Genomic DNA, 27,393 nt, shown 5'->3' with positions numbered 1-27,393 from the left:
CTTTCTTATAAATGTGTTGCCTTGTGTGATTAAATGATCTTTTACATATTTATGTTACCAATGCCCTAGATCAAAGGTATTTGTCTAAGACTATTGAGGAAAATATTTATTTATGGATTAACCCAGTATCTTTTCAGTGTTTAGTTCAATAATTAGACTTTTTGATGTGAACTTTGTACCTCTATACAAAGATCCCAGTGAGATTTAATACTAGATTTTTTCACTTTTTTTTAGGCATTTTATTTATTTATTTATTATAGAGCTTTTTGGGGGGCAAGTATTGCTTTACAAGACTAGAGTTGTCACAGGTAAACTGTCACATTTCCCCCACAGTAGGTGTGAGTGAAGACCATAAAAATCACAAGTTTGAACCAAAATTTAGAAGATTTTAAAAATATCTTCAGTTTCTGAAATATAAGCATCACAGAAATATTACTCACTGTAGTCAGTGCAAGTTAAATGGTTACATAAAAAAAAAAAAATCTCAAAATGGATTAAATACATTGTGTTATTTAACCAATTCCAGTTTTTCAGTAAAACTTAAGCCTTTAAGGAGCCAGGGGGTAGCACAGCAGGTTAAGTGCACGTGGCGCAAAGCACAAGGATCCATGTAAGGATCCGAGTTCAAGGGCCCGGATCCCCACCTGCAGGGGAGTCACTTCATAGGTGGTGAAGCAGGTCTGCAGGTGTTTATCTTTTTCTCCCCCTCTTTGTCTTCCCCTCCTCTCTCCATCTCTCTCTGTCCTATCTAACAATGATGACATCAATAACAATAACAATAATAACTACAACAACAATGAAAAGCAAGGACAAGGAAAGGGAAAATAAATAAATATTTTATTTTAAAACAATTAAGCCTTTGGAAATTACCAAAATTCTAGAATTACTTCACCTTAATAAAAATGCAATATTCTACAAAATAAAATAACAACTTTTATTAGACCATGCTATAAACTGAGTGTATATTGCCTTCTCAAAATTTGTATGTTGATATTCTAATCCTCAACATAATCACGGGGCATCCCTCAGCCCTGCCACGTTGGGCACCAAAATGCCAGACTAGCTTCACTGGAGAGAAAGACAAGAAACTCATGGCAGCATGGTAATACAATTCTTTATTGATGGGGACGCCCCAGAGTTGGGAGTGAGCACAAGTTTAGGCCACGTGGAGCTAGCAAAATGACCACCTCCCACTATGCACGCCAGCCCTTCTCCAGGTCAGGACTCAGAAAAGAAAGAGAGAGAGAGAGCAAAACAAGGAACAGCTGCGGGATTTTTAAGGGTAAAAACGGAAGTGGCTAGTTGGGACAGAATTGGCTAGGGAAGAGGGTGGAGAAAAGAAAATGGCATTCTGAGAACTTGCTTAGTAGCAATTGCTGTAGTTATAGCTCGGAGAATTAGCAATACCCTGAGGGGATAACGTGGTGGGGGATATGTAAATAATACTTGCATGGAAATACAGTGGTTTGTGGGCCCTGCCAATGCTCAACCACATCTGTACAATATCCCAAAACATAATATTATTAGAAGTAGGGTTTTCTGTAGTGAATAAGGTATAGTGGTGAAGTCCTTGTAAGTGGAATTCATATCCTTATTAAAAGGAGAGTGGGGACTCCCTAGTTCCTTTCATCATGTAAGAACACAGACAGAAGACAACCACCTATGAACCAGAAAAAGAGTTTCACCAGATAACAAATCTGTCAGTCCCTCAGTCTTGGACTTCCCAGTCTTCATAACTATGAGAATAAAAAGTTGATGCTTGTTAACCATCCAGACTACGATATTCTGCATAGCAACCAGAACAAAAACGTGCTTTATAATGATATAATGATATAGACAGTCTATATAGCAATATAGTGTCTTTTAATTTATTAAGCATCCATCAATGTAAAATATATAAATATAAATTAGAGTTTCAATTTTCTTGTGTTTTAATTGAAAGGGATTATTTTTTAATATTTAGCTACAACCTAATAGAATTCAGCTAGTATTTTACCTCAACTACAATATGTAATAAGAAGTCAATATATCTACAAATGAAATTCAGTTGCTTCAAATCTCCTCAGCAACAAAAAACATACAATTCTTATGTCAATGCACAGAATAAATAATACAGGCACATAAAGATTTATAAGGATAGCAAGATAACTTGGTTTTATCAATTAATAAGTTATCATGACACTTTAGTTGTTGAATATATACAATCTGATATTTTCACAATAAATCACAATAAATGATTCAACCATAGACCATATAGCTGTGATACAAATGTCTGATCTTTGCTATCACATGCATAAATATTATTCACACAAAATGTGCTATAATAAAATGTACCCTGCTACTCATAGCTTTACTAGTCTCAAAAGCCAAAATACAGAAACAACCTAAATTCCAATCAGCTGATGACTGGACAAAGAAGTTATGAGATATAACTATTCAGAAATTAAAAATAAAAAGGTACCAGTGTGTCCTGCTGGATGGCCTAGAGGTGATAACTTCAGTCAGATAACTAAGGAAGTAAAAGACAACTACCAGATGTTTTCACTCATATACGCAATATAGATAACTGAGACACATGAACTTGAATATATATATAGTCAATCCATATCTAAGACTATGGGTGAATCATGGTAATTATTGTTAGAGGGATGGGGACACAGAACTTTGGTGATGGGAGTTGTGTGGAACTATAGCCCTATTATCTTAAAATCTTCTAAGTCAGTAATAACAATTAAGTTAAATGCATTCTTCTGCCATATCCTATAAATATCAAAACTTCAGCTTCACTATGTGTGGGGGGGGAGAGATCGGGACACAGTCCTTTGGTGGTGGGAAGGATGTTTATGTAAAAAAAAAAAATCAAAACTTGGTGTAAAAACAAAACATATTCTTCAACCAGTTGACATGGAAATGACTGTTAAATATTAGGAAAACTATTGTATTGAATATAGTACTTAAATATGGAACCTGAATAAGGGAAGTTTTTGATGAGTCTCCAGTGAACAAGCAAAGACTTAATGAAGACCAGAAATCTCCCCAAATCAAGTATCAGCTGAAACTGATCAAGTTAAAGCAACATGTTTTTAAAATATTGCATCCCACATACACAAATATTTTTGCAAATATGTCTATTAAGTTCACACAGAAAATACCAGAAACTCTTCTGAGAGTTTCTCACAAATAAAAAACTTTGCCAAGGGTGTCATAGAGGCTACCCTTTAGAGTCTTATGCAGGCATATTTATATGATTCTCAATAGCCTATGAAGGAAGGAATGTTTTTTCTTTAATGATTGACATAGACTTTTCTGTTTGGATATGTTTTAAGGAAAGCATTTGCTGTTGAAATTTTTAACTTTTCTATTAGAACATGATCAAATACAATGGGTGCCTCTTGAAACATTAATTTCTCTTTGCTGGTGTAGTTGTGCTGCCATCTGATTGCTATGATATCTGGTAGGGAATTTTAATGCTTGGGTAGATATCTGAGATAAAGGACATTAACTGTTATTAATTGTTTGGGATAGGCATCAGATCTGTCAAGCTGAGGCCCATACAGTAAGATAACTAATAATTAATCTGATCCATTTTCTCTGTGAAATATTTATTTATTTATTTATTTAGCAACAGAGAGAAAGAGAAGCAGAATGAGTAAGAAGACAGCACCAAAGCTTTCTTAAGTGTAGTGGAGGCTGAGTTTGAATCTGGGTCTCACACATGGCAAAGCAGCACACTACCCAAGTGAGTTATCTTGTTTGTCCAAGATTCATCTCAAATTCTTTCAAAGACATCCTATAGGCCTATAGAGGATCCATGGATGACAGCTTCAGAATAAGAGTGCACAAGTATATTACAGAGATTCACAACCATAGTTACGCAAACTTTAAATTAATAATAAATAGATCCTTACCTTAGCATTCCTCTCCCCTTCAAAATCTTATCAGTGTATGAGTATTGGGAATCTATTGATGATCTTTATTCTATGGCTACGAATAAGTTGCTTCATAAGGTGTGAACAAAGAACTGATTATTCGGTCCAACTCACTTGTTATTATCACCTACTGAAGAGCAACAGGAACTAGAATTTATTTTAAGATGGTCTCTGGAGATTGAAAACCTGGGTAAAGCTGTTCTCGCATCAGCATACGTATGCACTTCGGACCACAAAAGGCACAATCAGCTTCAATATAAATGTAAATAGCTTCTTGCTTTAAAATTGACATGGGAAAGTAGTATAAAGACCTCCAAAGTACAAACCTCAAATTGTTTGCACGTTTTCTTTCTGTGTGAACCTAGTATTCCTATCTAAAACTTTCCCCTGGATTTCATCCAAGCCTTTACTGGTAAGAAATGCTCAGGAGAGACTTTCATGAAAGGTCTTTAACTCTATACTTTTACTCCTTAGAAGATGACTTAGAAAAGACTTCCAAGTATAACATCTTTCCCTTGAGAAAGGGTATTGACAGTATTGCTTTCTTCTGACTCAGAAAACAATTAGATCTTGTCTCTATGACTCCTCTTGAATGAATTAATGAAATACAAAGACATAGCTTTCTTTAAGAAAATGATTTGCTAAGATTATTTTACACCAGACTGATTTACTGAATTTAAAAACACTGGATGTTATCTTAAGATAATTCTGATAAACAACAGGTAGCTAGGAGGAAGGATTCTTTTTATTTATTGCCAATGGCAAAACACATATTAGTCAACTTAGAATATCATAACAAAATACTATAGATTGAGTGACTTAAACAGCAATAAATTATTTTCTCATCATTCAAGTCTTTGTACATGGGTGAAGTGTGTGCCCTAGCCAGAAAGTGATCTTCTGAACCACCACATTTTAAAATTTAAGTGTGCAAAAGAAAAAGCAAAAAAATAAAAAGACCTCCAAAGGCTGATTAGCGAGGGTAAATGGAATCCATTGCCTTCAGCTATCTTGTGTACCTTCAGATTTAACAGAAGACATGTGGTGGGGTCCTTGCTAGAATGCACACATTACCATGAGGGAGGACCTGGAGGGGAGGAACCTTCCACACAGGTGAAGCTGTGTTGGAAGTCTCTCTCTCTCTCTCTCTCTTTCTCTCAACCCATCTCTACATCCTTCTTCCCCCTCTCTATTTTTCTCTTTTTTTTTCTTCAAATTTTCTGTCTTTATCCAAAATAAATAAATATTTTTGAAGGGCAACAAATGATACAAATGCTAGTTATAAGTAGTAGAAGTAGAATAACCAGTGGAGCAGCTAATAAATATATTATAGTTGGTATAGACTAATGAAACTATATCAGTCTTCCAAGACCAGACATGTAATATAAAAGCTAAGCTGTCTTATGAGAATCCAGGACACTTACCTAAAACTCTAGGATATCAGTGGTACTTTTCCTAATAATACAAGACAGCATTTGCATCATTTGCCCATTTTAAAGTGGAATTTTCAGATGTCATTTGATATACAGTCCATAAAACTAAATACTAACACAAAATCTTCTGGTTACATATTTTTAAAGTTTGCAAAAAAAATAATAAATAAATAAATCTAAATTTACCCAAAAAAATCACATGGTGCTATTTCCTCTCTTATTTTAATTTTATTTTTACATTTATTAATTATCTTTATTTATTGGACAGAGATAGCCAGAAATCAAGAGGGAAGGGGGTGCTAGAGAGGGAGAGAGACAGACAGATAACCTGAAACACTGCTTCACCACTCACAAAGCTTCCCCCCTGCAGGTGGGGACCAGGGTCTGGAACCCAGATCCTTGCGCACTGTAATACATTCACTCAACCAGGTGTGCCACCACCCTGGCCCCTTTCCTCTCTTTTTTTTTGGAAAACAAAAAACAAAAAACTAATTACTAGGGGCCCAGTTGAGCGCACATTACAATGTTCAAGGACCCAGGTTCGAGTCCACGGTCCCCACCTGCAGGGGAAGTTTCATGAGTGATGAAACTGGTCTGCAGGTGTCTCTCTGTCTCTCTCCCTCTCTATGTCTCCCTGGCCACACAATTTCTGACTGTCTCTATCCAATAAATAAATAAAGATAAAAAATTTTAAAAACTAATTATTTTTCTATTTTAAACATGTTACGCTAATTATATCTAATAGTTTGTTTAATTTTGAATGGATTAATTCTTTTTTAATTAATATTTTTATTTCCATCTTAACAAATATTCATATATATATCCACATAGAAAGTTTGTGGGGAGTCGGGCAGTAGTGCAGCGGGTTAAGCACACATGGCGCAAAGCACAAGGACCTGTGGAAGGATCCCCCGGCTCCCTACCTGCAAGGGAGTCTCTTCACAGGAGATGAAGCAGGTCTGCAGGTGTCTATCTTTCTCTCTCCCTCTCTGTCTTCCCCTTCTCTCTCCATTTCTCTCTGTCCTAACAGCGATATCAATAACAACAACTATAACAAAAATGAAGAACTACAAGGGCAGCAAAAGGGAAAATAAATAAAATATTAAAAAAATAAAATAAAGAACGTTTGGGATTCTCAAAAAAAAAGTGCAGGGGTAGGTAGCATAATGGATATGCAAAGAGACTCTCATGCCTAAGGTTTCCACCATAAGCCAGTGTTGACCAGTGCTCTAGTTAGAAGAAGAAGGAGAAGGAAAAGGAGAAAGAGGAGGAGGAGGAGGAGAAGGAGAGGAAGGTGAGAAGGAAAGAAAGTAAGTTAGTTTGGAGTTCTCATTTTAAAGAGTATAAAAATATCTTCAATCCAGGAAGTCTATAAACAATGAATTTAAATTATTAATAAAACATTCAAATAAACATTGGCCACCGTACAGTTTACCAATACTTAAAAAGCAGAGCCAGGTGGTGGTGCACCTAGTAGAGCACAAACACTACTATCCATGAGGATCCGGGTTTAAGTCACCTGCAGAGTGAAAGTTTCATGCATGGTGGAACTGTGCTACAGGTATCTCTTCATTTGGCTTCTCTTATCTCTCTCTCTCCTTCTATTAAATCAGTAAAAACAAACAAACAAACAAACAAACAAAAACAAGGGCCAGGTGGTGGTGCAAATAAAGAGCACTTATTACCATAAGTAAAAAGCAGCATTTAAGCACCTGATTGCCATGGGGGGGGGGGGGGGATTCACAAGAATCCCTCTCTCTCATTTTGATTCAAAAAAAAAAAAAAAAAGACACAGGAATGCCACCTTCTATGAGTCCAACATCACCTTGATGCCAAAATCAAAAATATAAGAAAACTTCAGACCAATATGCCTTATGAACATAGAAGGATATTAAACAAATTACAGCCAACTAGATACATTAGTACATTAAAAATATTCTAAATCACAACCAAGTAAGATTCATCCCATGTCTGGTTCTAGGATATATATATATATTAAACTGTATCAACAAAACCAAAAATTACGTTATTAGATGAATAAAAAGTCTCTGACAAAATTCAAGACACTTTTATGATCAAAACAGTAAAAGAATGGGGATAGGTTAAGAAATTCCTCAAATTAGTTGAGTTTATATACAGCAAACCTACAGTCAACATCAAGAAACTAAACACTTTCCCACATAGGTCAGGTACAAGTGAGAAGTGTCCATTGTCATCACTACTACTACACATAGTCTTAGAAGTCCTAGTCGTAGCAATTAGACGAAAGAAAGAAAATAAAGGAATACTGATTAGAAGAGAAGTCAAACTATTACTACTTGTAGATGATATGATAACATATATAGAAAACCTAAATGAATTTAGTAGAAAACTCCTGGAAATTATTGAACAATATAGTAAGGTAGCAGGCTACAAAATTAATATAAAAAAAATCCGTCGCATTACACCATGCAAATTAGAAAAAGAAATCTGGAAGTTGATTCCATTTACTACAACATCAAAAACGTCAAATATCTAGGAATAAACCTAGCAAAGACTTGTATGAAGAGAACTGAGTTTTCATCTCTCTTTCCTTGAAATAGAGACACACACAAAAAAAAATGGAAGGATATATCGTGCTAATGGATTGGAAGAATTAATTTTGCTGAAATGACCATTCTATCTAGAGTCAGATTTTATGTAAACTCTGTCAAGGTCCCACTGAATTCTTTCTTTCCTTCTTTCTTTCTTTCCTTCTTTCTTTCTTTCCTTCTTTCTTTCTTTCTTTCTTTCTTTCTTTTCTTTCTTTCTTTCCTTCTTTCCTTCCTTCTTTTCTTCCTTCCTCTCTTCTTTCCTTCTTTTCTCCTTCTCTCCCTCCCTCCCTCCCTCCCCTTCTTTTAAAGTTGCCATCAGGGTTATAGCTGGGATTTGAGGACTATATGATGAATTCACTGATCCTGGTGGCCATTTTTACTTTTTTCTTTCTTCCTTTCTTTATTATATATAACAGATTGAAATTGAGTAAGGCAAGCAGGGAGGGAGAAAGAGACACCTGAAGACCTGCTTCACCAAGCTTCCCCTTGTGGGTGGAGACTTGAACCCAGGTCCTCCTCATACAAAGTAATATGTGAACTCGACCTGGTAGACTCCTGTCCAGCCACCCACCAAATTATGAGAATATACCAAAAACTTTAAAAGTTTATCTATAATCAAAAAAATTCCTAGGATATCCAAAGCAGTATTGGGGGGTGGGGAATAAAACTGGAGGCATCAAACTTCCTGACCTCAAATTATATCATAGAAATACTATAATCCTGGTTCTGTAACCAAAATAAACACTTAGATTGGTGAAATAGACTGTGAAGCCCATAAATCAATCCATAGACCTACTGGACATCAAACTTTTGACAAGTAGGGCCAAAACATTAAATGAAAAAAGAAAAGTCTTCAACAAATGGTTTTGGGAAAATTGGGTTGAAATTAATCAGGAGAAGCTCTCCTACCATTATCACAAGTACCATCCACATTCAAAAGGTGGGGATTATCAGAGTGTATATCACTGGAAAGAACTATTGGGGGTTGTCTTAGAGTTTTATACACATTACATACATTTTCATTAGATTCTTAAGTGAGTTTTTTGCATGGGGCCAGGTGGTAGTACACCTGGTTAAGTGCACATGTTGCTATTCTCAAGAAGAAGGGTTCTAGTTCCTGGTCCCCACCTGCAGAGGAGAAAGCTTCACAAGCAGTGAGGCAATGCTACCAAGTGTCTCTCTCTGTATTTCTCTTCTCTATTCCCATTCCTTCTCAATTTCTCTTCATCCTACCAAATTAAATAAAGTTAAAAAAATATTTTTTTAAAAAAAGATTCAAAAGGATTAAACTGAACTACCACACTGCACTACACATGAAAGTAAAAAAAATGGAGGTAATTATTATTTCCTAATCTATTTTTTATAACACGGTATGACAGTTTTTATTTATTCATTCATTCCTTTGTTGCAAACAAGGTATTGGTGGGGCTCAGTGCCTACATGATGAATCTGCTGCTGCTCTCTGCGTGGCTTTTTTCTCCCTTTTAAATTTTTAGCTATTATTTTAATATAATTTTTATAATTTTTAAATATTTATTTATTCCTTTTTGTTGCCCTTGTTGTTTTATTACTGTAGTTATTATTGTTGTTGTTATTGCTGTTGTTTTTGTTAGACAGGACAGAGAGAAGTAGAGAGGGGAGGGGAAGACAGAGAAGCAGAGAGAAAGATAGACACCTGCAGACCTGCTTCACCACTTGTGAAGCGACTCCCCCGCAGGTGGGGGACTTGAACCAGGATCCTTATGCCAGTCCTTGCGCTTTGTGCCACCTGCGCTTAACCCTCTGTGCTGCCACCTGACTCCTTCATTATTTTTTGATAGGATTGAGAGGAAAGGGAAACATGGAGAAAGAGACACCTGTAGCACTGCATCACTACTCTCCCTGTAGATGGGAGCAGGGGCTTGAACCCAGGTCCTTGCGTATGGTAACAACACCTACCATTCCACCCCAGAATGATAGCTTTAAACCAACCTTCAATTTTAGAGAGGTTGTCATGGTCGCCAACTCTTATTTATTCCCTGAGAGATATTGAACACTTACACTGAATGCAAGCAGTCAATACTAATAGAAACAGAAAGCTGATTTAAGAATCTAATGCAAGCATATATGATGTGTCCGAAATTATAATACAATCCTCAATATGCCTTTCTAGCGATAGACACTTTGAAAATCCTCACCTTGAGAGTATGGGTGGTACTTGTGACAACGGTAGGAGAGCTTCTCCTCTGATTAATTTAAATTTATTTTATTTTTTTATTATCTGTTGGCTAGAGACAGCAAGAACTTGAGAAGGAAGGGGATAATGGGGAGAGAGACAGACAGACACCTGAAGCACTACTTCACCACTTGTGAAGCTTTCCCCCTTCAGGTGGAGACTGGGGGGCTGGCACCTGGGTCCTTGCGCACTGTAACATGTGCACTCAACCAGGTGCACTACCACACAGCCCATATTCTATTTTTTAAATTAATTTAAATTTCACAGCACGAACAAAACTGATTTTACTGGAATAATTCCAATTAGTCAAATTTAAATTAAAAGGAAATTACCCTAGGTGGGTTCACCTAGTCAGACAAACAAGCAGGTCTACAGATGTCTATCTTTCTCTCCCCTCTCTATCTTCCCTTCCTCTCTCAATTTCTCTCTGTCCTATCCAATAAAAAATAAATAAAAAATTTAAAAGGCCTCAAGGATCAGTATATTAGTAGTGCAGACACTGAGCACCAGCGATAACCCTGGAGGAGAGAGAGAGAGAGAGAGAGAGAGAGAGAGAGCGCCAGGCGATGTTGCAGCGGGTTAAGCGCACATGGCGCAAAGCCCATGTACTGGCATAAGGATCCCAGTTCAAGTCCTCGGCTCCTCACCTGCAGGGGGTTCACTTCACAGGTGGTGAAAACAGGTGTGCAGGTGTCTTTTTCTCCCCCTCTCTGTCTTTCCCTCCTCTCTAGATTTCTATCTGTCTTATCCAACAACAACAGCAGCAACAACAACAATAAACAAGGGCAACAAAAGGGGAAAAAATAAAAATAAATTTAAAAAAGGGAAGGAAGGAAGGAAGGAAGGAAGGAAGGAAGGAAGGAAGGAAGGAAGGAAGGAAGGAAGGAAGGAAAAAAGAAGGGGTCAGGTAATGGCACACCTGGTTGAGTGCAGAGGTTATAGTGCACAAGGACAGGTTTGAGCTCTGGGTTCCCCCCTGCAGGGGGAAAGCTTCGCAAGTGGTGAGGCAGGGGTACAGGTGTTTTTCTGTCTGTCTCCCTCTCTATCACCCCTTTCCCTCTGGATTTCTGGCTGTCTCTATCCAATAAATAAATAAAAATACTTTTTAAAAAGAAAGAAAAGAAAGGAGAGGAGAGGAGAGGAGAGGAGAGGAGAGGAGAGGAGAGGAGAGGAGAGGAGAGGAGAGGAGAGGAGAGGAGAGGAGAGGAGAGGAGAGGAGAGGAAAGGGCTGGCACACCTAGTTAAGTGCATACATTACCTTGCACAAGGACCTGAGTTTGAACCCCCCCTCTCCATCTGCAAGGGAGATGCTTCACAAGCTCTGAAGCAGGTCTGCAGGTGTCCCTCTTTTTCTCTCTCTATCTCCTCTCTCCTCTAAATTTCTCTCTGTCCTTCAAGTATAATAGAAAGAGGAGGAAGGAGAAATAAAGGGACATAGTGTAGACAGGGTCACACAAAAGGACAAATAAGTATTCTCTAGAAGATGAGGGCCTCTGCACTGTAACTGTAAGAAACTAACCTTGCTAACAAATCAGAAAAATTGGAACAGGTTTCTAAGAAGTAAATGAGACAGTAGGTTGGGTGAGAAAGTAATCACAACCTTGTAAGGTCTCAAGCAGAGTCCCTACCTGAGTCATGCCCAGACTCCTGACTCACAAATGAAATAATACTGTGTGACATTTTTAAACAAGTTTCTCATAATTCCTTATGCAGCAACAGAAAACTGATGCACAACTGAAACACCACCAAATTATGGTTTGATATTACATATGTATAGAAAAATCCATGAAAGATTATCTTACCCTTTATAAAACTCCAGAATGGCAACGATGTTTTATTCATGTCAAAAAAAAAAAAAACTTAGTCTCAACACCATTTTACAAACCAAAAAACCTGCCCTGTAATGAAATATTTCTAAAGCTCAAAAAATTAATTAAAAGCTATATTATAAAGGAGAGATAGTTCATGTGGTGGAGTGCCTGCCTTACCATGTACATAGTCTAGATTTTAACACCCAAGTACCACCTATGAGCCACTAGGCACTCAGTGAAGCTCTGGTACTTTAGTATTTCTCCATCTCCCTCTCTCTGAAAACAAAAGCAACCCAAAGCAGTGAAAATACACATGTGCCATCCTGACTTTCACGGGCAAGAGACTCCACCAATGTGCCCTGGAGCCCTTCCTCCTCAGAGCCTTTCCACACTAGGGACAGAGACAGGCTGGGAGTATGGATTGACATACCAATGCCCATATTCAGCAGAGAAGCAATTACAGAAGTCAGACCTTCCACCTTCCTGCACCCCATAATGACCCTGGGTTCATACTCCCAGAGGGATAAAGAATAGGAAAGCTGTCAGGGGAGGGGATGGGATATGGAATTCTGGTGGTGGGAATTGTACCCCTCTTATCCTATAGTCTTGTCAATATTTCCATCTTATAAATAAAAAGTAAAAGAAAAAAGAAAAGAAAAAGAAAATACACGTGTTAGGTCTCAGCTAAATACACAAAGATCTTATTTCAATATGAATTATACAAATTTGGTTCACAACTCCTGCCACTATTTTCTTAAAATTAGTATCTTATAAACACCATTTCTGTTCAACAAGGCCATAATGACTACTGCGTCATAGCTGAAAAAATAGCCAATTCCTGTTTGAACAAAGTAGAGAGAAAAAAAAAAGATTGAAAAGAAACATCACATTCAACAAGTTTATTTTCTTCTTCCAATGTCTTTCAAATTAGTCATAGATTGGTTTAGAACAGACAAGGAAGGTAACCCATGAATTATTAATAATAAATATATACATATATATATATGCCAGTTGTGGAGTGAATATACAATGTGAGGATTGTATAATGTGTATAATGTGTGTGAGCATGTGTCGTATGTGCTTATATTGGTCTTATTTTGAGATGACTGATAAAAATTCTTAAAGCATACAAAAATGCAATGGAAACATTCAATATACTGTACACCAAGTGTTCTAGAATGATGGAAAAATTAGCGTAAATAATGAGTTGAACTAAGCTAATCTATACGGAGAAATACTATCAGAGGAGTCATTTATTTTAGAGAATAAAACAGATTATTCCATTCCCTTAGGACACAATGTTCTAAGAGATCCTGCTGTCATTTCACATATGCTAAGAATATCTCCTCTGTATTTTATCTGATTCTTATGAAACATTTTCCTTTATTAGCAAGTCTAAGTGAAAAGATATTTATTTTGGCTGAATCATAGTATAGATAATACTGAATAAGGACTAGTCAAAGAAATATCTCCATTCATCTTCTAGTTAAATATGCATATATCCATGCATATACTCAGAATTATATACTTATCATTCTGGGTATTGGTACCTGAATTTATATGGATCGGCTTTACATAACTACCTATATATTTTTATATGATAATGTCAACTTATTGTATCATTTTATTAAATTCATTCAGCACTGTCAGTCTTAAAATTTTTAGGGTTCAGTTGAAAAAATAAGAATTTCACTCATAGATATAAATACATATCTATATCTAGTTGTTATCATGCATTTCAGGAAAAAAAAATATCTAGCTAGCCATAGAGTGGAGGAGCAGATAGGCAGACTTAATTGGATAGCAAAGACCAAGTGAGGAAAGCTTTGCATAACCAGTAAAAGAGAGATATAGATAGATAAGACTAGAGGACTATTAAAAGGCAGATTAAAACAGAGGGCAAAATGCATACAAGGACAGTCAGAGAACTAGAGATTAGCTACTAAATATTAAAGATTTCTTCAAGACGCTTCTATATGACTTCTACACCGCAATCATTTGCTAGAAAAGGTTCACTGTGAGTTTACAACTCTTATGTCTCTGGGATGAAAAACTAAAGAAAGAAAATGGGACTGAAAAGTAAGAACTAAGGTTTAATTCTTACAGCCCTGATGATGCTAATATTCTGCACATGATCCTTGATAATTTTCTCCCTCTGTGGAGTTCTTATATTTTTCTTGATAACATAAGGATGTTTGGGGCTTAAACAGAGGTATAAATATCATATATTTCCATATCCATGTGGGTATTTATTTCTTTCAAATTAACAGCTCTCTGAGAATTCAAAAGATTGGGTGGGATTATATAAAACATTCTCAAAATACTAAAACCTAGACACATTAAAACATAAAGTAAAATAGTTGTTAACCTGTCTTACTAATAATCTCCTGCTTAGAATCAGTCTGTGAAAGGAAAAGGAAGCAATAAATTTGACCCTAACTTACCACACATTTTAATTGCACAGTACTCCCAAGGGGTGTCAGGGTCAAGAGTATAGCACCATGGCCTCGGCTTGCCATCAGGATTGCGGCAATAATTATCATCAAAGCCCTTGTCAGGATATCTGCAAACCACACCAAGAAAAGTGTCACGTAAATCTGCCTGAAAACACTGTTCTCAGCCCACAAAACAACTGTTGGCTTAGGTCAGATATTACAAGCTTGAAATACAAGGAATATTCTATATTTTGCCTTATATGAGCTGCTAACCACTGATTACAGCATCAAGCAGAGAGTATCCTCATCTTTGCTAGTGAATAGGTTCATTTGGCACATGTCCACCTGTTGAAATCTGAAACTGAATCTCTTCTCCCAGGACCCAAATTAAGGATAAATTACATAAACATGACCTCCTGAGAATACTTATTCATGAAACAGGTCCTCTTCTCTAAACAAGCTAAAGAGTTCAAATTTTAAGTTAGATTTCAATAGTTCTGCTACTAATGATACCTCAATTTTAGGAATAGAACCTTTCTAGGTCATGCCCTCACCTCTACCAGAGCAAGAGACAAATTCAAATACCCCACTTTCTCTATGCCCTCCTCTCCTTAAATTAAAAGTTCTGAATTGCTTGATTTTAATTGCTACCATATCCCTTCTGGTCTCACTTAAAAGACAAGACATACACTGAAAATAAGGCAGAGATTTAATTCTATTTAGAACACCTGACAAACAAAAAGAGAAAAAGGGAAAAAAAAAGAAAGGTAGAGAGGCAATCTCCTTTGAATTTCTTATAACTTTGTTTTTAACAATAAAAATTAAAAATACATCCTTCTTTCATACAGTAAAAATTTTCCAGTGAAATAAATTGGACTGGCCAAAGTAGACATATTTTTAAAAAAACATTTCAACTCAAAACCCACTCCATGGAAGAAAAGTAGACTTGGTTGCCTAAAAATATACCAAGATCCTTTTCCATGAATATATATAATCACTGGGGGTATAGCTAGAGTTCAGTGTCTACACACTAAATTTACCTCCTGTAGGGGCCATGTTTTTTCTTTTTTTTTTCTTTTTCTTGATCAGACCGAGGGAAATTGATAGGGGAGGGTGAGACAAAGAGAGAGTGAGAGAAAAGGTATCTGCAGCACATTCATAAAGCCTCCCCTTGAGCATGGGTCCTTGCACTTGGAGGCATGTGTTCTCCCAGCACAGAGTATGATATACATTATAGTGTCACTCATGTGACCCGACTTTACATAAGATTCTGAAGATGTGGCTTTAAATGGAGATTGACTTTTATAAAGCAAGAGTACCTCTTTCCACATCTCAAGCCTGTCAAAATGGTTATTGTTGAGTGATTTCTGCTATCAAGGAAAATGAGAGATGTTGCTTCCCTTCAGCACTCCGCTTATGGTCCTGTGTTTAGAAACATTCTGATTTCTGGGGACTTGTTATTTCACCAGCCAATATAGGCTGAATTTATAATATATATTCCCTTAAACCTCATCATAAATACCACTGTCTACACACTATCTCCTTCAGACATAATGACTCCAGCAACTCTATCAGAAGACACTGAATATTCAGAAGAATTCTAAATTTTACATTTATGTACTATCCAGAAAACAACATATAAAGAGAACTTTTCATGACAGTTTGAGCAATTAACAGTTTTTTCTTGGTGGTGGGCTTTTTAAAGTATCCTTCGAAGAGTAAATGTGGTATTTTACCTTTCTGGCAAGAATTTGTGCCGGTGTGGAGTCTGATGATCCCAGCGTTGGCAAGTCTTGCCCGATTCTGTATGATCCATGGGACCACGGTAACTTTCTCCATTGCAGGTCATACATTCAACTAATAAAATTAAAGAATGACATGTTAATTGCTTCTGAAAGAAAAAATCAAGAACATCACTGTTTTATTTAAAAATAATTGCAAATCATACATTTAACAGAGATTTTAAGAAGAGTTTACATGCCGTTTTGACTATATATTAGAGCCTAGTGCACATAAATAGTAGCATAAAATACTTATGTAGAACTAATACTTTATGTGTAATTTTTGTGATTAGAATAACAAAATTACTAAAGAATCAGGGTGCTATTTTTTTTATTAACTGCCCAAAAGTTACCTATAAACCAGGAAGATTCCTGAAGACTTATCTGTGTTAGTATAAAACACAATAAAATATTTATTTTAAAAAAGAGGGGGCACCTAGTGGTAGCTCGCCTGGCTGAGTACACGATACTATGCTTAAGGACCCAGGCTCAAGCTCTGGTTCCCACCTGCAAGAGGAGAACTTCAAGAGATGTGAAGGGGTGGTGCCGGTGTCTCTTGTTCTCCCTCCCTCTCTGTCTCCCCTTTCCATCTCAGTTTCCTTCTGTCTCTATCCAATAAATAAACAAAAACTACTTATAAAACACAAGAAATTTCTAATGTCAGCACAATAATGTCCCTCTCTCAAGTTACTTTCCAAGCACAGGAAACACATAACTTAAAATGAGTCCCAAGCTCCAATACAAAAATCAAGAGCAGACTTATTTGAGTGACTTCAGGTAGAAATCTGGAAATATTCAGAGTACAAATATTTAAAACTAAGAAACCATGACTCCTTTCTGCTAGTGAACATCCATTTCTAAAAGACTGGCTAGGTTTACATTCTTAGCCGGCTTAGAAAGGAAAGTGACCTGCTATTGAACTCCTTGCACTCACTGTTTTAAAATGTATAAGCTGATCTAATTATTCAGGACCTTACTGATGATTCTATGTTAATTAATAGTTCTATCTGGCTGGCCTCTTCAGACACACTAAAAACCACTGAATTATATCAACTAGTTGAAAATGGGACTTCTCAACTGGACAGGTTGATTTGTAGCACACCAGGCATCCCATGGAATAAATCACTGCTTGGCTTTCCTACAAATCCTGCATACTTTTCACAAACACATCATTTGTATCTGTAATTACTGATCATATAACATTATCTGAAGGTGGAAACGATACCAATGCTTAGCTTTATCCACAAGGATCAAACCTAACCAGTAGATGTAATAATTTGTTATCTAATGTTAGGATCGTCATTTTAATTGCTATAATCTAATAGGTCACTAACTATTAACTTTCTGAAATGAGATCATTCAATTTGGTTCATTTATGTCTTTCATATGGGTTATGAAAGGTGACAATATCAAGTCACCAACTCAGATCTAAGGGGAGGAGAGTATGGAGAAAGTGGTGTGTGAACAAGAACAAGAAACCAATTCAGGTTACTCTAATTTGACACGAAGAGATTATCCAGAACACTGACAGTATTTGCTTGAATTCTAAAGTAGAAAGGTTCACAAGCATTTAACAAAGATGGTATGGTTGGCCAAGGTCATTTTTACAGTGAAACAGTGTAGGTTTTGCATTATCATATTTCAGCTTTCTGCTTGAGTGGGGCACAGATTCATTTGTTACCTTTCCTTGAAAATATGCAAGATCTAACATTTTCAGAGAAAATATTGCTTGTTAATATTTAATGAAAAAAATTAGAGTATCATGTTCACACCTATAAATTCAGTACAGTACTTAAGCTCATATAGGATGTAAGACTTAGAATACATGCCTCTGTGCAAGTACAGTTTACAAGACTGTGTCTCTTCTAATGAGAGTGAATAGATTTCACTAGAAAGCTGATAACAGGCATTATACTACAAAGCAGTTTTCCTTGATTTTTAGAATTTTAAAAAATGTCTTGATGAAAAATTACTACACAAATAACCAGAGATTTTATAACATGAATCAATGTGGTAAAATCAATGTTTTCCAGTTTTTGATGTGTGTCAACGCCATTTTGAAATGTTAAACATTAATGCTTGTCTCACTAAATCAGTGCCCAAGCATTAATAACAAGTTACCAGCCCATGTTGATGTTTCTGGTTGCTGGCCCTCATGTGTAACAGCAAGTTTATAGATAAACTAGTCTAAATTTTTCATAGCACTGGTGACAATTGCTTTTTAGAAGATCATGGAGTTGAACCCAAGTACAAAAAATAATGGTGCAAAATAACATCAAAGGACACCAACGAATTAACCTGTTGTTTATGTTTATAGTTAAGTGAAGAATTGGGGATGCAATTGAACCTATGAAATTTTTAGCAATAAATGAAAGTTAACAAAAGTGATGTCAGATTTTGGAAGGCAATAAAAGTTGTTGGGGTGGGAATTAAATATATCCTGTGATAAGACTGTGATGCTAAACATATTACAATCGTGTAGTCTCTTACTAGTCAGTACTTTTAACATATAAGAAATCACTGATCCTTGCAGTGAAGAGAACAAGGCTCAACAAAAGTTTAAAGTCACTTACCTAAACCAGAAAATGTCAAACCTGTGCCTGGAATACAAGTCTTCTGATTCATAGTCCATTGTCCTTTTCATTCTCTCTAACTACCTAATTGTGCTTTATTTTATCTTTTTTTTCCCCCTCTCTCTAAATATTCTAAACCAGTCACGCTTTAAGACAGACGCCTACAGTTTTAGAATGGCAATCTTCCTGTCTTTTCCAACCATATTCCCATAGTCCTCTGCCTTCTTGTTTCAGCAATAGCTTGTTCCCTGTTGAAGTTGAACCCACTAGAAGATGGGGAAACAGAGGCCATGGGAAAGCAACTAGATTAGCAATCCTGACCCAGACCAAATAGTCTGCTAGAATATTACATTAAATCGTCAGGCTAATCATCAAAATTATCCCAGTAAAGTCAGTATTTAAATTCTTAATCACTTTCAAACTTCCAAAATACTAAGAATTTACTTTTTTTCCAGTTCAAAAATTAAGTAATAAAGGTGGAAACCAAACCACCAAGTCAATAATCTTTACAACTCTGCAAGAGGGTGAAGACTATTCTACTCTCTTTTGGTTTAGTGTAAGTGCATTATGTAAATAGTTAGTGAGTTCTTTAAAAAAAAAAAAGACACACACAAAATATTCTCACAGTCCAAGAAACATAAATTAAGCAAGTGAGATTTTTCTTCTAAATATAATGGTACAAATGACAGCAGGACAGTACTAAATCTACATATGCGTTATAACATTAGTAGGATTAACTTAATATATTTCTAATTATGTAAACCAACTAAAATAAAAATTCATTGTGCTCTAGTATTTTTAATCATGAACTGCAATGATTTGAATTTACTGACAAACAACTATTTTGAAAATATCTCACAGACAAATCATGGGAGTAACTACTTCGTTAAAACTGAATTTTAAAAATGTGAATGGTTGTATAAATTCATACTCAGAAGTATTTTTTAAGTCAAATCTTCATTTCTAAAAATCTCTCTCTACACAGATCATGAAATCACATAAACTTATAAAAGTATTATCTGGAATTTTAGATATGAGATATTAAAAAATTAGTTATGGTTGAGTGAAATTTATTGACTTGAAAAGTCAAAAACCATTAGAAAGCTCATCTGTTCCATTTCTAATGGTTAAAGTAAGCAAAAGTTAAAGACCTGCATTTTTACAAATTGAACTTTTCAATAATTTATTAGTTTATAATTAATGGCAATACTTCATTATTTAAGGTTCTGAATACAATAGTATTCTCTTGGACTACTTCAAATATTTTGAAAGATTAGTTTATAAGGCATTAATAGGGGTCAGGAGGTGGTGCACCTGGTTAAGCGTACACATTACAGTGAGCAGGGACCCAGGTTCAAGACCCTGGTCCCCACCTGCAAGGGGAAAGCTTCACGAGTGGTGAAGCAGGGCTGCAGGCATCTTTCTGGATCTTTCTCCCTCTATCTCCCCAGTCCCCTCTCAATTTCTGTCTCTATCCAATAATAAATAAAAATTAAAATAAAAAAGAAAGTAATATATCAATTATCAGATATAGTTTAGTCTGAACTGGAGTTTCAGATGTCATGTGATTATTTAGGCAATAGCTTAATATCACCACAAACATTCTTTTAAAAATGCCATTCTTCAACTTTTTTTAAAAAATAGTCCAAGTTCTGACCAGTTATTTTTGTTTAATTTTAGGCATACAAAATTATTTGATTATTATTGCTTCTCCTATAATAATGTAGCCCTTAGAACCCATGTTTTAGTAAATAGATATCCATATATGAAAGTGGTTCATTAATTACCTAGAAATTTTTAATTATGAAATTTCCCTCATATATGTTGTTAAATAGAAATTTATATCCTACTTGTATGGTTCTATACTATTCACTTTATAAAAGAGCACTTTTCTTTATTAATGTACTGACAATTATTCTTGCTTTAAACCCACTTCTAAAACACTGTTCACTTTTTCATGTATTTAAACATCATAGCTCAGTTCATGTGTTTTGTAATATGTTTACTCTAAAAGGTAGATAGATGGTAATTCACTTCTCTCATTCTTCTATTATTAGATCTCTGATTGTTTCCAGAAATAACATATCTATAGCCTTTAATACCATGGTAAACAACAGCATGTTGTGCCAATAATGTTAATAAGCAATGTCATACTCTAAGGAAGATGCAAAGGCTTCCAATTATTAAAGCAATGTTAATATTACTAATGAAAAAGACAACTGAAAACAAGGTATTTCTAATTACTTGTTTTTATAACATTTAATCTGTATAGCTTTTCAGTTCAGATCTATGCCAATATATTTTATGAAAGTTTTTCTTATAGACCAAGTGTTGAGAACTATATTATCACATGACTAGATAAAAGGTAACACAAATACTAAGTTGTTTAAACATTAACCAAGATAAGAAAACTCCTTACCAATAATTTTCAAAATGAGAAAACTATTATAGTGAGGAGGAGTTCATTAAAAGTAGGACTTTTTTCATCCATGTGTATGTTTAAGACAAACATTAATTACAAACTTACTCATACAAAACAGACTTGTTCATAACGTTATCACATATCAGTTTATTATTTTTAAAAGAAAACAATGAAGAACTTATAGTAAACAAGATATGATATGGAATGGAAAGTAAGAATTTACAAACAGAAATGGAACTGGCTCTAGCACATGAAGCCAAAAATTTTAAATTAACTAAAACAGAAAACAAATTCACTTTTCTCTATGACAGTTAACTGACAATGGACTTGTATGTGATAAATTTCAACCCACTATTAAATGGATGTATTTAAAAAAAACATTTGATTAACAAACAAATACCATATTATTAAACTTGGACAGCATTCCATTAGCCCCACCCCATCCCCAACACTTAACATTCTATTAAATGTGTATCCGAATGTGATGTTTTATGATTTGGCCTTTTAGAACCTCAATCTCCAAAAGAACTAAAAGGACAACTACTAAGTAGTCATATATCCACCCCACCCCACCCCCCTCACCCAAAATGAGACCACATACAATGCTGAAATGATTACTCATCCTTCTTGTAATTCATTCTACTTTCTACTACAAAAGTAAGGACAGCGACGTTTTATACTGTGGTAGAAGGTAAAAAACATAGATTTAGGGTTTACTGCTCTGATTTCTTCAGATACTAATCTGATTAATTTTCTGCTCCAGATTATCAAATTTGGCTCTACCACATTTTCACCAAAACAATGAGACTTCTAGTTTCCAGTGGCCCCTTCCCTTATTTTCTTCAAGTCCCATATACCCCTTTCATATCTCTTCAAATTAAATTTAACAGAAATTCTGCAGAAACAGGTGCTGGATGGATAGAATTAGCGTTAGTCACAATGGGGCTAAATTTCATCTGACTCCTTTGAGGTGACATATGGGAGTAGAGTTTGAGGTATATGAGCTTAAGATAGCAGATGAGGAAGTCCAAACTCTTACTCTCCCTTCAGGAAAGCCTTGGATTCTAGTGAAATTCAAACCGATATCTTGCTTCATCATTCTGCATTAATCTTGTGATAAGTTTTCAAAATATAGTGCACAATTGCTCCAATAAATTCTGCAGCTGGATTCGAATGAACACCACATTTATCAAGATTTGCTTAGTTTCTGTTAACCTTTAATGTGAGTTGTGGTTCTACACAAAACTGGGAGCAGATGTCCCACATGGCATTCAGGTTCATTTACCTTCTGAACACTGAGGAATGTCACAGACTTCGTAGCGTACCTCTGGATTACTTGTGAAACACCAAGGTCCCCCTTCTTCCCCTCGAGGATTTCGACAGTAGTTTTCCTGTAGGTCTTTACCCCGATAGCTCGAAGGCAAAAAGCTAGTTTTAAAATGATAATCATTACAGTATAAGAGCATGCAAATTTTTTTGATCTATTATTTTTACTAATTAATTGGTAAGGTTTTCCTAAAAGTTAAGAAATCTATATTCTATCCCATAGAATTTATACAGTCATTTACTATGGCATAAATTGTTTTATTTCCATTCATTCATAAAACATTTAAATTTTATGAGCATCTACTTAACTAAAGTCCTGTACTCATTAATAACAACTTGTTTCTGAATTTATTAAAAGCCAGTCATTGTAGAATTTAAGTGACCTAGTTTAAGCCACATTTCCAAAGCTCCACAAAGGCAGCCAGTGATTGAACAAGGCCACTTTGGAGAGAATTTGTAATCAACCTTGAAGTCGCACTCTTACATTGTTTGTGACCAATTACTTGTTTGTTTATTGTTTTTCTCATGAAGAGTATGCTCTTCTTTCTGTAGAGTAGAGAAGCAGATAAATGAACTAACACAGAGTGCAAGCAAATGAAATTTGAGTGCAGATTTCAGCTTTCTCTAATTGGAGACTCAGGCAGTTATTTAACCTTTCTCACTATGCTAGCTTACTTATAAACTGACTCTAACTATATTTATATCTCCCATGAGTGATCAAAGAGGTGGCATAATAACTGACACTTAATAAACGCTATTATTAGGGACACTCCATCTGACAGTCCTTATTCTATCATTAAAAAAATAGGTTTGCTTAACTATTTTCAAATATTTAATAATCTGTCCTGTGTCTAGGGCTTGCTTTATTCAAATCTGTTTCATAATAGTAGACCAGTGGACACAAAAACTGCAGTACTTTACCTATATAGAGGTTTTCTGTGAACATTAAGTATTTCCTCACAACATCATAAAATTCAGTCTTTTTATTTTTTTTTATTGCTTGTGACATTGACCTTAGTAATTTTACATTTGTCTGACAGTTTGCTTACCAACAACACAAATAAATAATATATAAACTGTAGGTAACATTAGCAATTTTTTTTAATTTTACTATTTTCACTACTCTTTCAGTTTTTGATATGAATTTAATCTCTGAGTTCTAAATAGAATTTAAATTAGAATGAAGTTCAAAGATTTTAGACTCAGTAAATACTTCTAAAAGATCTACTATGCATTAAAACTTCTAATTGGGAAGTTGTTTTAGTATATGATGTGACACAAAATGAATACAAACAAGCATCAGCTACCAAGCAACATTTTGAAATAAAATTATTTTATTTGTGTTTGAATACATACCAGAGTTAAGTATTAAGAAAACTTCAATTAATCAAAATTAGTCTATTATTTAAGAGATTGACTCCTAATCAAACATTTTCAAGTAAACTACAAAATATAAACATTACACAATCCCAAATGCTTTAGATGACGTTTATAGCAATAATTCACAAGCATTTTAAATATAAATTAAGAAAAAGGAAACATTCAATGATATAAATGACAAAATACAACAAAATTAAAGAACATACTTTGACAGTTCCTGATGGTATTTAATTTTTAAAAGAAAAATAATCACCTTTTGTCTTATTTGTAGTCACACTATTCATAACATTTCAGAATGGCATTTGCTTGTGCCAATGCTTCACATCTATTTCTTTTCATTTTTACTGTTTCGCTTAGATTTCACAGAAAATGCATAATGACATATACATTGTTTTGATAAAATCAAAAATTTACTTGGTATTTTTCATAAAACTAATACATTTATTAAAACTGCTTTAAAAATTCTACTGTAAAATATGAAAACTCTTGGTGTATCTAAGTGACAAAAATAATTTACTAATAGCAAAATCATATCATATATTAGTTAAGTGATATGTATATGTGTATATATATATTTGACCCTTTGCCATTTTATCTACTCTTTGGTTCTCAACTGCTTTCCTATAAGAACAATGAAGTAAATTAAGGTTTTGTAAGGTTCTTTATTCTGCATCCTTTCATGTATATATAATTACAATATAAAATAATATATTTAGTACTTTAAATATGCTCATAGTAAACTTGACTGTTTTAGAGACAATTTTGACTTCACACATACACACACACACACACACACGTTTCTGTTGGATTTGTAAAGCCAAAGCTTTGTAGCTTTGTATCTGTGAAAACATAGTGAATGAATTACTCAAAGGAAAAATACAAATAGGTAGGAATGAAGATAAAGAAGAAATCAAAGTTAGGTATAACCAAAAGATGAATAATTTTCTTACTGGGAATAATAAAAATGGAAAGGATGTGCTCTTTTCTATAGACAATTCTACATCAATTCCTATCTTTTTTTTTAATTCATTCAGGATAAAGAACTACTTGTGTTATTTAATCTCTCCATTCTTTGTTTTATAAGACTTTTTATCCAAAATAACTAGTTTTCCTCTGTGCTGTGAGTTTTCACATATTTGATCAAAGGATGAAGCCTAATGCTGCTGTTTTTACTTCTATGTGTTCATCAAGAAAGGCATGAGATTCAAATCACACAAGCACTGTATTATAATGGTAGACTCTATAATAAACTTGTTTTCATATTCACACAACTTGCTTTGTCCTCATTAGCAAAGCTTCAAGAGAGGTAGGAGAATTACTTGAAAGTTAAAATATATCGACTATACTTTACAATATAAATGAGAAATTTTGGTTGTTTTCCCCTTTTCCTTCTCTTTTAATATAAACTGTTCATAAGAAACTTGACCTACTCCATCATCTACTTCATTAATAAATACTAGGTGGCCATTGAAGGATATAGATGTAGATATCAGGTCACCTGATTTTCTGGTTAAGCTTCTACACTCATATCATCATCTATCATCATCTTCCCATTAAGTCACTTGTAAAATATTTCAATTTTAGGTTGTCAATAATAAAACACTCCTCTAGACAAAGTTATATTTCTTTTTTTTTTCCATTTGCTTTAAAGTTAATCTTTAGTTAACGCTTAACTAGAAAGTGATAAGATATCATGCAGACATTGCAATAAGCTGCTAATCATTGGAAATTTTGTTGCTCCCTTTGAGTACAAAACAAAAACTGATCTAATTAATACAGAAGATCATCTCAGCACTAAAGCTCTTCACCACAGGAAGTGTTTGTTGTTAAGATAGTTATTTGGATTGGGAAGCTAGTTCCCAGGGAAATATATAACACATTTAGTCCCATAGCAGAAACTCAGAATCATGAAGAATTTGGGCAGAAATAAGACCTCTTCTGGGTCAGTCCAGTGTACTCTCCTTGCCTAGTGTCGAACTGACTTTTAATACTATTCCTTTGTTCATGAAAAACATTCATCTATCCATTAAATAAAATTTATTATGCAAAGAGTAGTAACATACACAACCTTAGGGGAGGGCCAAGATTAATTGTATTGTTTGCACTGTAATTTAGAGATAATACTACATTTTAGTGTCATCTATGTATAACTGTATGTAGCTTTTATTTGGGAGGGGTTGATACATATATATATATATACTTTTATTTGTTTTATGAGAGAGAGAGAGAGAGAGAGAGAGAGAGACCAGAGCAATATTCAGCTCTAGTTTATGTGTTTATGGTGGTATGGAGGACTGAATCTCTGACTTTAAAGTCTCAGGCTTGAAAATCTTATTACATAACTATTGTGCTATCTCCCCTCCCTGATTTTTCTTACTAAAACACTATGAAACTGATTAGCTTGAACACTCAGAAGAATGACATCATAGGTTTGAATCTAATATTAGAGCAATTAACTCTTCCTTCTTTATATGTGGGTCAATGAACTCATTTCTGCATACTGAAGTAACAATCTTATAATTATACAAAAATCACATCTCCAAAATGAAAGAAATGAAAAGTGGTTTCACCAATGCAAAGTCATCACCATTATCACTTATGTGCTACTGATTGGCCAAAGGTTGTCAAAAAACATAGGTCATAGTGTGTTATTGACTAGGCTTAGAATTCAGCCATACCACTTTACTGGTTAATATATCACCCTGAAAATTTCCTAAGGCTCTGTGTGCTTCAGTTTTAACACATGCAACATAAATAACCCTTTATGTGATTCTGAGGAGGATTAAATGAAATAATTAGGCATACTACTTAACAAAGATGATTCTTGGTACATGGTAAACAAATCTCCTTACATTTAATAATCTGAAGAGTTTTCTCTTTTTTTAATTGACTCGAAAATATTTGTTAAATAAGTCTTGAAAAACTCAAGCTACATTTAGTTTTTTTAGTGCATATCAGTTAGCTATGTCTTTTCTCTTTGATGATCAAAACACTTAGGCTGAGTCTATAGATACTTTACTTGTCTTTTAATAGCAGTCATCTGTTCTGAATAAAATTCCTAAAGATAATGTCTAATGAATGAGGTGTTACAGGAAAGCTGACCAATCTGAAGCATCAGTTTATAGCAGTGTTGCTCAATGTTTATTCCACTTTGGGGAACTTAAAAATAAAAATGCCAGTGCCTAGTCCATGAATACAAAATATCTTAATTTAACTGGCCTGTGTTCACACCTGGTAGGTGAGAATTGTTAATGGCTCAGACAGGTTATTTTAATGTGCAGCAAAAGTTGAGAACCAACAGTTAGCAAATACTTAACTCTTGATGACGTCAGAATCTAATCTATATCCTTCTTACCAGTCAATTTCTCTACTCTTCAAATGAAAAAGGGTCATAGCAATAGAATACCAAAAATGTTATATTATACCCCTTTATAAACATCAGAATCTAAGCTTGGTATTTGAAGCAAGATATTGTTAAACTACATCCAAATGATGCATTTATTAAAATATGGTTA

The 27,393-nt window shown here is 34.7% G+C and overlaps 1 protein-coding gene across 3 annotated transcripts in view; it reads right to left on the bottom strand.

Annotated features, from left to right (window-relative positions):
- HGF (hepatocyte growth factor) overlaps positions 1-27,393 on the bottom strand; it is a 101,215-nt gene that overhangs the window by 56,393 nt on the left and 17,429 nt on the right. For 2 of the 3 annotated variants that reach the window (XM_060196326.1, XM_007527907.3), the window contains exons 5-7: positions 22,458-22,600; positions 16,133-16,253; positions 14,406-14,524 (exon numbers count right to left, since the gene is read on the bottom strand). In XM_060196326.1, the coding sequence (XP_060052309.1) occupies positions 14,406-14,524; positions 16,133-16,253; positions 22,458-22,600 (383 nt within the window). The remainder of the gene's footprint in view (positions 1-14,405; positions 14,525-16,132; positions 16,254-22,457; positions 22,601-27,393) is intronic. The other variant, XM_016190317.2, reaches the window with a different exon arrangement.

Source organism: Erinaceus europaeus, chromosome 8 (genome assembly GCF_950295315.1).
Source record: "Erinaceus europaeus chromosome 8, mEriEur2.1, whole genome shotgun sequence".
Lineage (NCBI taxonomy): Eukaryota > Metazoa > Chordata > Mammalia > Eulipotyphla > Erinaceidae > Erinaceus > Erinaceus europaeus.
Note: the sequence above shows the minus strand (reverse complement) of the source record. Positions and strands in the feature narration are given on the sequence as shown.